We start from the raw sequence: 15,667 nt of genomic DNA on the forward strand, positions 1-15,667 counted from the left end.
CCCGCCCCTCGACCACGCCCCCGGGAACACGTTTACACAAAGGCCACGCCCCTCTGTTGTGGACACGCCCCTCCACAGGCCCCGCCCCCCGCCAGGTCACCCATTTCCGGAGTCGCGCGTTGGCGCGAGTCTCCGCGGGACTGTCCCTGCCTCTGCGCCGGAGCTCCGCCCCTCCGGCTGGATCGCGGCCCGCCCTCCCAGGCCCCGCCCGTCTCGCGCCAGTGCCTGGCTCCCTCCCGCCTCGCGCCGTCTCCGGGCCCCGCATTGAGGCCCCGCCCCCTCGATCGGCCCCTCCCGCCTCTGGCCCCTCCCACGTTGGCCTGGGAACGCGCGGAGCCTGCGGAGTGACAGCGGGACAGGTGTACGGGGTGGCGCTCAGCTGGAGCTCGGCCGTCAGCCCCTGCTCCGGCTCGGATGCAGCCGCCCCTCGCTCAGCCCTGCGTGCACAGGAGCAGAGGAGCGTCCCCGCAGCAGCCCTGCGTCCGCCCTTACCTGCTGCAGGTGCTCTGAAGAGCAGGCACCTACCTGCAAGTTGGCCGCACACGGCCGACGGACCCGCGTCTGGCCTGAGGTTCTTCCGGCAGATGCTGTCTCCCCGAGGCTGGACCGGACGGAGGGGAGGGAGCCCTTCGAGCAGGGTCGGGCGCCTGGGGGTCTTCTCCGGGCACGTGCTCCTAACCGGGTCAGCTGCCCTGTCCTCACCTGTCACCCTAAGTGCCCCCTTGTACAGCGCGGGGTGGTCCCGGGAGTGTCCCGGGGGGCGGTCCCCGCGGCTGGCACTGGAGGGCCTTCACCTAGGAGCCCGCGTGTGGGGAGGGGTGAACTGGCTGTGACGTCCCCTAGCCCTTGAGTGGAAGTTATCCCCGGATGGCGAGGTCTGGGGGTTTTATCACATGGTTGAGGACGCAGACGAGGCCGGTGGGACCCTGCTCACAGACACCCACCCCACGTGCCTTTTGCTTTCCTGGCCAACTTTGTCTCCTTCCATGGAAGATGCGTCAGAATGACTGATGGCTGCTGACCTCAGGCCTAGGGGTCCGAGGTGCCAGGTCTGGGGACTCATGTCACCCCTAGCCCCAGGGGTGTTCACCTGGGGGAAAGGCAGGCCCAGCAGAGGCCCAGGGACCTTGTGGTTGACCCTTCAGGTTGGAGACCTTCCCACTGCAGATGGGGGCGGAGGCACACAGCTTGCCACCACGGAGGACGTGGCCTTCATTCTAGAGGCCTGCTGTCCAGATGTCCCTCCTGCCCTTTGCCGGCTCAGATTCCCTTCCTCCTCAGAACCTCTGGGACCACCAGGTGACAGGTTGGGAGCCCTCTCGGCAGGAACAGCCACCAACAAGCCAGCAGACAGGCCAGGACAACTGTGTTCCGACGGTTTTCACACGGCTTCCTGCCCCGCCAGTCCCCTCTGTCTGCAGATGCGGACAGTGCCATCTGGCTGGTCTGGTGCCCCAGCCATCACTGAGTCTCCCGGGACCCTGAGGACGCTTTCTCAGGGGCCCAGTATTACTTATTTCTTTGTGTATGTCCTCGTCTTCCTAGTTGGATGGTGGTTTTCTGTTCATTTTTCATGCTCACTGTCGCATCAGCCCTGACGCATGGCGCCCCCTGTGGGTTGGAGTAGAGCAGCTCTCACGTGTCAGGGGCTGAGTTCTCAGAAGATTGCCAGGCCTTTCTTCGGCAGGACCTCTGGGTGGACGTGAACCACCAGCCTCTTTGTTGACTGTGTTCCCAGAGAGTCCTCAGCTTTTTTTTTTTTTTTTAATTTTATTGTGATTTGGGTGAAAGTTTACAGAGCAAATTCACTTTCCATACAGCAGCTCACATACACTTTGTCTCCTGACATTGACTACAATTTATCACAAGGCAACAGCTCCCCTCCCGCTTCCTCCCCACAGTTACCTCTTCCCTGTGTCCTTCCCTCCATGCACTCCTGCCCCCTGAGCTGTCTCCCTGTACATACACAACCCTTCTTTCTCCCATGATTGTTCTCTCCAAGGAGTATATCTACCTAATGTAAAAGTTCAGCTCATATGCCTGCCTTTTGTTTGGCTGGAAGCCACAGGAGTGGGTTCGATTCCAGACCTGAAGGGCAGCTAGGGCCATAGTCTCAGGGGTTCCACCAGGCTCCATCAGACCAGCAAAGCTGGTGCCTTTTGTGTGTGTGTGTGATTTTGAGTTTTGTTCCACATTGTTTTCCCTCTCTGTCCAGGATCTCCTACATGGATCCCCTTCTGAGTGGTTGACAGTGGTAGCTGTGCACCATCTAGTTTTTCTGGTCTTAAGTTGTATAGGCTGAGGATCACATGGTGTACCAGTCCCTTGGATTAATTGTTTCCATGTATCTTTGGTTGTCTTCATTCTTCTTTGCTCTGGATGAGGAGAGACCCATTGTTGCATCTAGATGGCTGCTTGCAAGCTTTTAAGATCCCAGTCACTACTTGCCAAAGTAGGATGTGGAACAATGTTTTGTGTAGTATGTTATACCAATTGAGCTTGATGTCCCCTGTGACCTCAGTCCTGAGGCCACAGGTCCAACTACTCATTCCCTCTGAGTAGCTGGCAATGGCCAAGAGGTGACTACAACCTTGTCCCTTGTCAGCTCTACTATACACCTGGGAATTCTTACAGAACATACCAATACACTTGTAGAAACAGTGTCTGCCAACCCTATACATGGTCATGGTCACACTCCCCTCTGCATAGACGTACTGTAGTAGTTAAATTTGTATGTCAACTTGGCTGGGCCTGGTTGAATGGCTGGGCAACTGGTGGTAGTTATTCCCCATGATGAGACTGGCAATCAACTCCATGGTGAGATCTGCCACAAGAAGCTGAGTAGCTGCCTTTGGGATGTGGTCCGCTTGGACCCTGCATGTAGCTGTGTTGTTGTTCAGCAGCCTGCCATGCTCTGCAGACCTTGAGACTTACAATGGACTTAAATTAATGGTCTGCCGTGTGGTTTGGTGACATCGGGACTGTGCCTTTTTTGCTTCTCAACCTTGGGTTTGTCAGCCTCAGGTGCCAGCAGCTATCTGAGTGAAGAAACGCCTCTAGCTCCAGTGGGCTGGGAGCAGAAGGCAGAACTGGACCCCAAGGCTGAGGGGTTTTCACCCAGCCCCTAGAGCCTGGCACTTTGACCTTGGACTTAAAGCCTCCAAACTGTAAGAGAGTAAACTCCTGTTTGTTAAGGCCATCCCATTGGTGGTATATTCCTGTCAGAGCGGTACTAGGGAACCAGAACACATACCTAATAGTTCAGCCTGTCCACCCATTTATCCACCTGTATATCCATGTTTGCCTTCACTGACAACACAGTATGTATGCACAAAAGGGTTCATCTTTGTTGTCTGCACCTCCCATGCACCTCTCTATGTCTTCCTCTTCCTCAATGCCACTGTGTGGGCCACTCACATTTGGTACATTGTCCTTCCCTTCACCCAAATCAATACTTGTCTCTACCTATCTGACAGTGTTCCCTCTCCTCCCCTCCTACCCCTGGTAACCAAGAAAGAACATTTCCTTCCATATAGAAACCTTTCCTTGACTTTTACAATAACAGACTAATACAATATTTGTCCTTCTGCGATTGACTTATTTCAGTCAGCATAATGTCCCCCAAGTTCATCCACGTTACGCGGTGTTTTGCAGATTCCACGTTCTTCTCTAGGGTTGCATAGTATTCCGTGTGTGTGTGTGCCATAGTTTAGTTACCCATTCTTTTGTTGATGGACACCTAGGCTGTTTCCATCCTTTGGCTATTGTAAACAGCACTGCGATGAACACGGGCGTGCATGTGTCTGTTCTTGTCCTGCCTCTCACTTCTTTAGGGTATATACCTAGTAATGGGGTTGCTGGTCAAATGGTAGGGAGTCTAATCGTATGGCTCGGTGCCCTCAAGTTGGTCCCAGCTCATGGTGCCTCCGCGTGACAGAGTGGACAGTCTTCACAGAGGCAAATTGCAGATCTCTCTCCTGACGGGGTTCGAAGCACCAGCCTCAGTGCAGCTGAGCACTGTTGGTCCCCCCCAGGACTCTTACCAGTGCTATCATTGTTATCCTTGTCGTCATGGTTACCTGCTCACAAGGAGGAGGCGGAGAGGTTGGAGTTAGGCTGAAGTGGGAAATACAGGTCACCCGTTGGGGCCAGGGTCTCTTCTTGTCACCTCTCAGCAGCCTTCATGTTCTCAACTTGAAACTTAATATGGTGAAGGTGAACTTTCCCTTAGTGGGTTCAAACCGCCAACCTTTCCTTTGGCAGCCGGGCTTGAGGACTGTGCCACCAGGGCTCCATTTGGATGCTCTGACGACTTCGCACACATGGGTCTGTGCTTGGGGAACCCCGTGAGGGAGCTTCACCTCCCTGTGGCTGAGCGGTGTGCTGCTGTGTGGTGGACCACGGGTGTCGGTCCCCCGTCCGTTGATGGACACTTGGGTGATTGTGAGTGCCTTTATTGGATTGTTCCAGGCGTGCGGAGGTCTCCGCCATGTGAGAACACGGCTCAGCAAGGTTTGTTGCTCCCTGATGTTTGGAGCCTGCTGCCTATAGCGGGCGGCCTGAACTCAGCCTGGGCCACTGGCCTGCTGGGTGCTGGAGGCCTGGGTGCTCTGGGGGGGTCATCAGAGAAGGGGCTTCTGGAATCCTGGGACATCAGACTGGGACAGGCCTTCAGAGAACAGTACGGCTGAACCTCAGTGACAGACCAGGAAACTGTGGCCCAAGGAGGAGAGGTGACCCAGCCACAGAGCGGGGCAGCGGGTGGTGGGACCAGAATGTCTCCTCCCCACACCCCTGGCTGGTTCCTTTCCCAGCACTGACTCTTCCTCCCACAGCCGGTTTGGGACAGAGGTGCCAGCCCCCAGGCCTGCCTCACCTCGTCCTTGTCCCTCTCCTCCCCAAACGTTTAGGATGCTAGCGCTTGAGAAATGGCCTTGCACCGCCTCTCCCTGCCCGGTGGATTTCCTCTTCTGCTTGCTCCCTTCCTGTGACAGGGGACTCACTTCCTCGCGAGACAGCCCTTTCTATTTTCAGACAATTGTTGGAAAGTGTCTCCCTGCCTCCAGGTTGCCTCTTGGAGCTTTTGCTCTGTGGCCAGGCTCTGCCCATGTCAGAAGGCACGCTGCCCACTGGACTCTCCAGTGGCAGCCCCTGAAACTGCCAGAACAGCAGCCTGCCGGGCTCTGCTGGCACACTCATGACGATGGCATTTCTGGTGGCCTAGTCCTGTTTGAACTGCTGTGTGTCGGAATGTTTGTGTGCAGAGGAAATCCTGAAACCGCCACCGGAGCGTGGGGGGCTCACGTGGGGGCCGCCCCCCGACCCTCAGCAGTATGCGAGTATGTAAGACGAATGACTGCTGAGTCATGGGCTTGAAATTCACCCAGGCTGGGAGGTGTCCAGGGCAGTGAAGTGCCTGCTAAATTTAGTGAGATGAGGTGACCCCCCGGCAGCCTGGGGTCTCTCCTGTGTCCACCACAGGGGAGGTGGCGGCCACTCCCTGGGCCAGGAGCCAGAGTGACGGGAAGCCTCTCACCAAGGCCTCTCAGCTGCCCTGGGAGGTCAGGACGTCAGCACCTGAGTTTTCTAGGTGGGTAAACTGAGGCTGAGGAGCCCTGGTCGTGCAGTGGTGAAGCTCTCAGCTATTAACCAGAAGGTTGGTGGTTTGAACCTCCCCAATGGCTTCGCAGCAGAAAGATCTACTGATCTGTTTCCATGGAAATTACAGCCTGGGATACACAAGCAGGTATGTGTGGGCAAAAGGAAATAGACCCATGACCATATACAAGGTTGGCAGCTGCTATTTCTACGTATGTATCTGTGTGAGCTATAGGAATGTCCCAGAGCTCTGGTGGTGTAGTGCCTAAGGCATTTGACTGTTAACCACAAGGTTGGTGGTTCAAACCCACCAGCCACTCCTCGGAAAGAAGATTGGGCAGTCTACTTCTATAGTGATACAACCTCGGAAATACAAGGAGGGATCGCCATGAGTCGATAAGAATGTCTCTATATAAAATAGAGCTAATGATAACTTCTTAGCCACAGCCAACCACCCTGAGGGAACAAGGAGTTGGACCTGTGGCCTCGGGACCATGGCTGCAGGGGACATCAAGCTGGGCTGGCTCCCACTATCTGGCATCACATACTACACAAAATGTTGTTCCACATCCTACTTTGGCAAGTAGTGACTGGGATCTTAAAAGCTTGCAAGCGACCATCTAGAGGCAACAATGGGTCTCTCCTAATCCAGAGCAGACAAGAATGAAGAAAACCAAGACACATGAAACAATTAGTCCAAGTGACTGATACACCATGCGATCCTCAGCCTCTATGACTGTGAGACCAGAAGGCGCCTGGCTACCACTGTCAACCACTCAGAAGGGCATCCATGTAGGAGATCCTGGAGAGAGAGGGAGAACACTGTGGAACAAAATTCAAAATCATAAAATAAAAAAAAAGGGGACCAGGTTGGTGGAACCCCTAAGACTATAGCCCCTAGTTACCCTTCAGGTCTAGAACTGAACTCACTCCCGTGGCTTCCAGCCAAACAATAGACCGGCATATGGGGTGAACATTTACATCAGACAGATACACTCCTTAGAACGATCAACCGTGGGAGGACAGAAGGGCAGTGTGTGCACAGAGAGACAGCTTGGGGGGCAGGAGTGCATGGAGGGAAGGACACAGGGAAGAGGTAACTACAGGGAGGAAGTGGGAAGAGAGCTGTTACATTGCGGGAAATTGCAGTCAATGTCATGAGAAAGTGTACGTGAACTGCTGCGTGGAAAATGAATTTGCTCTGTAAACATTCATCAAATCACAATTTTTGTTTTTTAAAGGAAAAGATGACAGCCTTGGAGACCCCGTGGGCAGTTCTGCTCGGTCACATGGGGGCACCCAGTGGGCGCGACCTGCTGGCATCCAACAACAGTGACAACATCTCTAAGCTGAGAGAATCCCCAGGAACCACCAGAAACAGAAGTGGCAGGGAGCAGGCCTGGGGCCTGCAGAACGGCTGGGGTCCTGCCGCCCAGAAGTGGGACCTCGTCGCTCCAGAGCTGTGAGACACCGCGTTTCTGTTGAAAGCCACCAGTCTCTGGCTCTTTGCTTAGCTGCCCCAGATTCCCACCTCCTGCCGATGGCCTCTAAGTTAACCAGAGCTTCTGTGAGAAAGCCACACAGAGACCACCAGACAGGGGGCTGGAAAGAACAGGGCCGCACTGTCCCTCAGCTCCAGACGCTCTTGGGAAGACCTGCCCGTCACTTCGGCTCTGGCAGCCCTGGCCGTTCCTTGGTTCCTTGACTGCGGGTGGCTTCTCACCTGGTGTCCTTCCCCCTGGATGTGCCTCTGTCCTTCTCTGGTTACTGACCACTCAGAAGAGGTTAGGGTTGGGACCCACCCCTCCAGCCCTTCCTTAATGACCACATCTGCAAAGCACGCTGTTCCCCACACAAGTCACGTTCACATGTAGGGCTTGGGGTGTCACTGTATCTCTTTGGAGGGACAATTCAAGCCACAGCCGATGGGACCCATTGAATGTGGGGGAAAGGGCAGGGACACGAGGAGGTGAGGTCTGGGCGAGGCTTCGGAGGATGGGAAGGCCAGCCTCCATTAGCAGGGGGAGGGTCAGTAACAGGATGCATGGGATGTTTGGGGTTCGGGGCTCCCAGCTTCCTTTGCCTTCCCCACGCACCCCAACCTCGCTTTGACAACTCGTCTCTCTGCTGTGGGACCCAGAAGGTGGGAGGACGGGGGTGGCTCCCACTATCTGGAAAGCAGAGGGTTTCCCCAGGCGGACCAGCCCTACTGGGCTCGAAGCAGTGGGCCCTGAGGCAGGGGCCTCAGATGGGGGTCAGCCCCTGGGGCTCAGCACACGGGAGTCCCAGAAGAGGGTCGGGTTTCCAGCCACAGGGTGGCAAGACAGGGCACACTTGGGTTCCTAGGAGAGGCAGCCCTAGAGGGTTGGGTGACAGGGAAGGGGGGCTGTGGTGCGGGGGTGGGCTGGGCCTTGGAGGATGGGGAGAGCTTCAGAAAGTGGCAGGTTCCCGGGAAGTCTAGGATGGTGTCAGGTGTGTGACCTGGGCTGGCCTGGGCTGGGCATCAGGTGCATGACCCGCACAGGGAGACCTGCAGCCCCCCAGGGGCAGGCCGTGTCGGGGGAGCACTGCCCAGACCCAGGAACACTGTCAGGCCCCCACCAAGTGGAGGGGAACAGCTGCTTCCTGGCGGTTAAACCGTGGAACACGCATGCAGCTTCAGAACTGGCTGCGAGATCCCCCCTCGGCCTGGGTCCAGTCCCTGTTTAGGCCACAGCTCCCAGCAGGGGCAGGCCTGCTGGCTGCAGAAGGCCCTCCGTGTGGCCCTCTGGGCCCCTTCCCCTTGATCAGTGGGCTGGACTGCCCGGTGATGGTCAGCTGACGCTTGTCTGACCCACGCTGGCTCTGGGTCACAGCGGAGAGGACCCAGGAGGCCGCGGGCCCAGGCTGGCCCTGTCTGGCTGCACCCCTGTGGGGCTAGTGTCCACACGCTGGGCCTTCCCCTGGCCAGGCGCTTCCTACAAATTCCTCCTTCACCCCACCGCCCCTTCCTGAGCACAGGGCACCCCGCAGGGCCTGGCTGGGCCAGGTCACCATCGGGCAGGGGCAGGACAGTGAACAAGGGGACTGGAACTGCCACCGTCATCGTTGGCAGATGCTGCGGAGGCGGCTCCAGCCCCTGGCGACCGTACGTCCAATCAGAACGAGAGTCACCTGCTGTGCACCGTCTTTGTGAAAATGGCGCGTCCAAGTGCCTCGTGGCTCTCTGTCCACCTCTCGGAGCGTGTCCCTCGTGTTTGCTGACCGTCCGCTTCTCCAGCCACGGGGTTCCTCCCCAGCCGACGTTTCCTGATGACGTGTCTGCAGTGAGCGAGCTGCGGCTGCCACTCTGGGTGTGCTTCCTCAGGTGCATTCGTTCACTCAGCATCCACGGTGACCCTTCCCCGGCACCACAGCGCAGAGGCCTCAGTCCTCTACCTCCGCCTCGTGGTCCAGCTCTCGCACGCACACGAGGGGGTTGAAAAGGCCGCAGCTTGGTCTTCAAAGTGACATCTTTGCTTCTTGAAACTCTGTAGTGTCTTTTTATAGCAGATTTACCCAGTGCAATGTGGTATTTGATGACTTGACCACTTATTTCTCTTCCACCCGTCTGCTGCTTTGTCATTCTGTGGTGGCTGCATGTGGTTGTGAGGCTGGAGACTGTGGCCCTGGGGTTTCAAATGCCAGTGAGGTCACACATGTGGGCAGGTTTCAGCAGTTTCCAGACGAAAACAGACGAGGGAGAAGCCCTGGTGATCTACTCCCCAAAAGCAGCCAGTGAAAACCCTCAGGGTCACGGCAGAACACCGTCCAACTAGTGCTGGAAGGTGAGCCCCTGGGCTGGAAGGCGTTCGGGACACAGGGGCTACGGCTGTGGGCTTGAGCAGGCCAGCTCTCTGAAGACGGCACGGGCCAGGCAACATTTTATTGTGTCATCCGTGAAGGCTCCGTGGGTCAGATCCCAGGGCAGCAAACAGCAAACAATGTAGTGACAGGTTTCGACGCAATGACACAGATGTATGTGTGAGTGGTGGTCTGTCTGTGTGCGTATGCATGTAAAATTCAACAGGAGCTCTCGTGGCCAGTGCTCAACTGCTACCCCAAAGATCGGTGGTTCAAGCCCACCAGCCACTCCGTGGAAGAAAGGTGAGGCAGTTGGCTTCTGTGAAGATCAACGGCCTTGGAGACCCTGTGGGCAGTTCCACTCTGTCCTCTAGGGGCGCTGTGGGTCAGAATCGACTCAAGGCAGTGGGTTTGGACTTTGGGGTTTGGTATATATCATAACCTTGCTTGCTGAAAGTGAAGATGACTTGAAGCACTTACCGATAAAGATTAAAGACTGCAGTATGATTACACCTCAACATAAACAAAACGAAAATCCTCACAACTGAACCAGTAAGTAGCATCACGATAAATGGAGAAAAGATTGAAGTTGTCAAAGATTTCATATTATTTGGATCCACAGTCAACAGCCATGGAAGGAGCGGTCAGGATATCAGACGACATATTGTGCTGGGTAAATCTGCTGCAAAAGATCTCTTTAAAGTGCTGAAGAGCAAAGATGTCTCTTTAAAGACTAAGGCACACCTAACCCAAGCCATGGTGTTTCTCAGTCACCTCATATGCATATGAAAACTGGACAATGAATAAGGAAGACCAAAGAAGAGTTGATGCTTTTAAAATATACATATATGTGTGTGTGTGTGTGTGTATATAAAATTTATTTACAGTGAAATACACAAAACTAAAGTGACAAGGGTCAATGAATTTTTTTTTTGCAGTGTTCCCTCCCCTCCTCTCCCCTCCCACCCCTGGTAACCTGGTTTCCTTCCATGCATAAACCTTTCCTTGATTTTTACAATAATTAACTAATATTTGTCCTTCTGTGATTGACTTATTTCACTAAGCATAATGTCCTCCAAGTTCATCCACGTTATGTGGTGTTTTGCAGATTCTACATTATTTTTTAGGATTGCATAGTATTCCATTGTGTGTATGTAGCATAGTTTGGTTATCCATTTTTCAGTTGATGGACACCTAGGTTGTTTCCGTCTTTTTGCTACTGTAAATAGTGCTGCAATGAACATGTTGTTGTTCTTGTTAGCTGCCATTGAGTTGTTTCTGACTCAGCGACCCCATGCACAGCAGAACGAAACGTGGGTGTGCAGCGAAGAACATGGGTGTGCATATGTCTGTTCTTGCCCTGGCTCTCACTTCTTTAGGATGTATACCTAGGAATGGGATTGTTGGGTCAAATGGTATTTCTAATTCTAGCTTCTTAAGGAATTGCCTACTGGAAAAGCTGATGCTTTTGAGTTGTGTTGGCAAAGCATATTGGAAGTACTATGGACCGCCAGAAGAGCTAACAAATCCATCCTGGAGGAAGGGCAGCCGGAGTGCCCCTTGGAAGCGAGAGTGGCCAGAGTAGTCTCACCTACTTTGGTCATGTTGTAAGAAGGGACCATTCCCTGGAAAAGGATCTCATGCTTGGTAAAGGGGAGCATCAGAGAACAAGGGGAAGGCCTCAACAAGATGGATTGACACATGAGATGGACTGACACATGGCTGTGACCGTGGGCTCAGGTGTAGCAAGGATCACGGGGCTGGAGCAGGACCAGGCAGTGTTTTGTTCTGTTGTGCACAGGGTCACTATGAGTTGGAGCTGGCTTGATGACACCTAACAACAACAGGATAGGTCATTGTAAGGAACTTGGGTGGTGCAAGCAGTTTGCAGTCAGCTGCTAACCGGAAGGCTGGTGGTTCAAACCCGTCCAGTGTTGCCACGGAAGGAAGGCTGGCAATCTGTGCTCACGAAGGTTGCAATCGAGAAAACCCTCTGGGGGAGGTCTCCTCTGTATCGTGGACTCCCCGTGAGCTGTGTGACCACACTGCTGTTGGTGGGTGCTGTTGACTCCTTTCTGACTCTTGGTGGCCACTGTGACAGGCTAGAGCTGCCCATAGGGTTTTGCAGGCTGCCATCCTGCTAGGCCTTTTGTCTGGCTGAGCGGCTGGTGCGTTGGAACCACAAACCTTTTGGTTAGCAGCCTAGCACTTAAGCATTGCAACACGGGGGCTCCTTATACCGTCACGGATAATGATACTTACATATAAAATGGCTGACAAATTTAAACGTAATGATATATACCTGGTGAGTAGTATACGGGAGTCCTGGTGGTGCAGTGGTTAAGCGCTCACTGCTAACCAAAAGAAAGATATGCTGTTGAACCCACCAGCTGCTCCGCGGGAGCCAAAAGTAGCAGGCCCTTACGGTCGCTGTGACTCGGAATCAACTTGCAGTCTATGGGTTTGGATGGGTTGGGTTATACGCGTGGTGCCGCCCAATCACCGAAAGCGCGAGAGGATGCAATGTCCAAACCCCTCCCCTCAGTCAGAGGGCGCTACAGACACAGCGCAGGCGCCGCGTGCCTTCTCTCGCCTCTCACTCCCACCCGCCTCACGCAGCGCAGTTTTGCTTCCGGTTGCTCCGGAAGTGGACGGACCGAGGGCGGGGAGATCTGTTTCCAGCTCCGGGGCGGCCGGGTCTGAGGGGCGATGGGCGGGAGGTGAGTCTGGGGCCGTTCCCAGCTCTGCTATCCTCCCGAGAGGCGCGCGTCCTTCCGGCCAGTTCTCCGCAGTCCTCCGCCACCGCTGCACCCTGTCAACCTCAGTGCGGAGCCTGCCTGAGCCCTTCCCGGGTCCCCTCGCCGTCGTCCCCCGGCGCCCACGCTCTGGGCGGTAGGGGAACGAGTGCACGCGCGCGCGAATGAATGACTGAGCGCGCGCTCGTTCTCCCCGCAGGTGACACCGAGCGGCTCGGAGGAGCGAGTGGCTGGGGACAGGATGAACCGGGCCAAGACCGCCACGGTCCGGAGGCCGAGCGCTGCAGCCAAGCCTTCAGGCGAGTGGCTTCTCCGGGGCTGCGCTGCAGCGGAGGCCGCTTTCAGGGGTCGGGGCTGGGCGAGTCGATTGACGAGCGCCACGCGAGAGGTCGGGTGGGAAGCTCGGGGGGCGGTGGGCTTGTGTCCCGGGGGAGGAACCATTCGGAGAGGAGGGCGGGGAGCCGGGTCCCCGAGTGGTCCGTGTAGACGCGGCAGCGTTGGCGTGCGGGTTGCAGTGAGCCTTCGGGAACGAAGATAAAGTCAGTTATTTAGGCGACAGCAGCAGAAAGGGACGTGGGATCAGATTGGCGACAGCAGCCTGGAAGGGGAGCCGGGAGCCTTAGGGGGTGCTGGGTTGACGGAGGGTTACCCAGGAGCACAGGGTGCGCCTGGCGCACGACCTGAAGCCGGGTCAGCGTCACTGCGCAGCCCACGGGCGGTGTCAAACGTGTCCGACAGCAACACGTGTGAGTTCCAAGGGCTCTGAGGTCCTCGTGCGCCCAGCCTTCTGAAAGGTCGGGCCGGAAGTTCAGGGGTGGGGGGCGAGCTTACGTTAATGGAGGGGCTGGGAGGACACCTGGGAGGGGGAGGGGGAGCATGTGTCCGGCTCCAGGGACGTCAGCAGCGCTCCGACCGAGAGCGGGGTCGCCGTGGTGTGTGTGCAGCTGCGTGGGTGGCAGCGACCAAGAACAAGGAACAGTGGCAGCCCTCAGTCCTGGGCCCTGAGAAGCCCTGGAGAGTCGGCCCAGCTGCCGCAGCCTCCGGGGGCCTGGGTATGACGTCCTGCTTTGCTGGAGGCAGGCGGCAGCCTTGAGCAGGGTGTGCATGCAGGCTCCCTGGGCTCGCATCCTCGCCACTCACTAGCTGTGCCGCACCGGGCCTGTTACTTAACCTCTCTGTGCCCCGTTCTTCTCGGCTGTCAAAGAAGAGGTGTTCCTGGCCTTCGAGTCGACTCCGTGCACAGGAGGGCGGCACTCAGTAGGCTTCTCGAGCAGGTGGCCAGGCCTTTCTTGTGGGGCATCTCCAGCTGGGTTCGAACTATCAGCCTTTGGCCAGTGGTCAAGGTTTAACCGTTTGTGCCACCAGGTCCTCCTAACACAGGCGCTCTCGTCAGTTCTCGTATCTTTTAGCTTCCGTCAGTGGCTTTGGTGCCTGTTTCAGAAACATGTTGAAGATTCGATGACCTGACTCTTCTGACTGATTTGGGCCTGCTGTGCAGTGAACACCGTTGCTGTGACCCGACATCGCAGCAGCTCTGCTATGGCCCTCGGCTGGTTTCATGCCTTCTCGGGCCCCTCCCTGTCCGGTCCTCTCTGGGATGACAGGAGACTGGGTCCCGCCTCTTTCTACCTGGGGCGCTGTGTAAGCGTGCCACCGTCTCTGTTTTCTCTGCAGGACACCCTCCACCAGGGGATTTCATTGCCCTGGGCTCAAAGGGACAGGCCAGTGAGTCAAAAACGGCATCTACCCTGCTGAAGCCGGCACCCCCTGGCCTACCTTCTGAGCGCAAGCGGGATGCCGCGGCTGCGTTATCAGGTGCCTCGGCGCTGACCGGCCTCACCAAACGCCCCAAACTCTCATCCACACCCCCACTGAGTGCCCTGGGGCGCCTGGCTGAGGCTGCAGTGGCAGAAAAGCGAGCTATTTCTCCCTCGATTAAGGAGCCGTCCGTGGTGCCGATCGAAGGTAAAGTCAGTACCTCCCGGCAGCCACGCCGGTCAGTCCCCCAGGGGCTCCACACCCCATGGGTCCTGCGTCCTTTGGGAAAACGTGTGGGCCAGCTGGTTGCCGTCACGTCGACTGACTCAGTGCCCCCACGGGGTCCGAGCAGCACTGTGCGCCCAGGGCTTTCAGGGCCGCACTTTTCAGAAGCAGGTCCTGGGCTTTTCTTCCGAGTGCTGGTGGGTGGGTAGCGACCAAGCACATCCCCCACATGCTGCCCAGGGCCCCTCGGATGAGACGTGATGTTTGCCTGTGTCGGCCAGAGAGGTGTTGCGGCTGTCGCCCCTGGCGGGGAAACTACCTGGGGAGACGGCAGCCTGTTGGCGGCTGGGAGCACCTGACCCTCCTGCTTGCTGAGGCTTTGGGGCTGGGGCTGTCTCGGTCCCTGTGTCCACTCTGACCGGAGCGTGGCACCTGTCAGTCCTGCCCACAGTGCTGCTAGATGAGATCGAGGCTGCCGAGCTTGAGGGCAATGATGGCCGTGTCGAGGGTGTGCTGTGCGGGGCCGCCAAGCAGCTGCGGCTCACCCGGGCCAAGCCCGACAGCACGCTGTACCTCAGCCTCATGTACCTGGCCAAGGTCAAGCCCAACATCTTCGCCACAGAGGGTGTCATCGAGGTGAGTGCAGCCACGGCCCCCGGAGCTGTGCCGACGGGCCTGTGGGGCAGGGGGAGACGGGCACCTCTGCTCCCTGGGAGACATGAGCCCTTCTCACCCAGGCACTGTGTAGCCTCCTGCGTCGGGACGCCTCCGTCAACTTCAAAGCCAAGGGGAATAGCCTGGTCTCCGTGCTGGCCTGCAACCTGCTCATGGCTGCCTACGAAGAGGACGAGAACTGGCCGGAGATCTTTGTCAAGGTGAGAACGGGGTGGGGGTGTGACCTGTCAGAGCCCTGGGAGGAGAAGGGGCACACGGGCCTGAGAGGAGAATGCAGGGGGCCGGCCGCTGGAGCCCCGGGTGGGGGCACCCAGGGACCTGTTGTCTGCTGCCTGCTTCCCAGAGACATGTCTTTCTGGTGGCCCTTGCAGCCACGTCATCAATCTTCCAGGGTGCTCACAACATCGGGCACACGGGTAACATTTGCCATGATCCCTGCTGGGGCAGAGGGGGCCAGGCCTAGCACCCTGCAGTGTCGGGCAGAGGGTGTGTCTAGGTGTGGGCTCAGCTGGCAGCACCCCGTCCCTTACAGTATCGGGGGCGCTAGAGACTGTGTCACAGGTGTGGGCTCAGCTGGGTGGAGCTCCATCCCTGAAGGTGACCCTGCAGTATTTGGGGGGGGCATGTGTGCAGGTGTGGGCTCAGGTGGGCGGGCTCCATCCCTGAAGGTGACCCTGCAATATCAGGGCAGTAAGGCGCTTGTGTGCAGGTGTGGGCTCAGGTGGGTGGGCTCCATCCGTGAAGGTGACCCTGCAGTATTTGGGGGGGGGGCATGTGTGCAGGTGTGGGCTCAGGTGGGCGGGCTCCATCCCTGAAGGTGACCCTGCAGTATT

At 56.9% G+C, this 15,667-nt stretch overlaps 1 protein-coding gene across 1 annotated transcript in view; it reads left to right on the forward strand.

Annotated features, from left to right (window-relative positions):
• Nucleotides 1-12,417: 12,417 nt before the first annotated feature.
• The window catches only part of INTS1 (integrator complex subunit 1), a 32,011-nt gene continuing 28,761 nt past the window's right edge, over nucleotides 12,418-15,667 (forward strand). The window contains exons 1-4 of the mRNA XM_007941251.1: nucleotides 12,418-12,475; nucleotides 13,851-14,141; nucleotides 14,599-14,795; nucleotides 14,897-15,034. Of these exons, the coding sequence (XP_007939442.1) occupies nucleotides 12,418-12,475; nucleotides 13,851-14,141; nucleotides 14,599-14,795; nucleotides 14,897-15,034 (684 nt within the window). The remainder of the gene's footprint in view (nucleotides 12,476-13,850; nucleotides 14,142-14,598; nucleotides 14,796-14,896; nucleotides 15,035-15,667) is intronic.

The sequence above is a fragment of the Orycteropus afer genome, unplaced genomic scaffold (assembly GCF_000298275.1).
Source record: "Orycteropus afer afer isolate SDZICR_OR568_19922 unplaced genomic scaffold, OryAfe1.0 scaffold00006, whole genome shotgun sequence".
Taxonomy (NCBI): Eukaryota; Metazoa; Chordata; class Mammalia; order Tubulidentata; family Orycteropodidae; genus Orycteropus; species Orycteropus afer.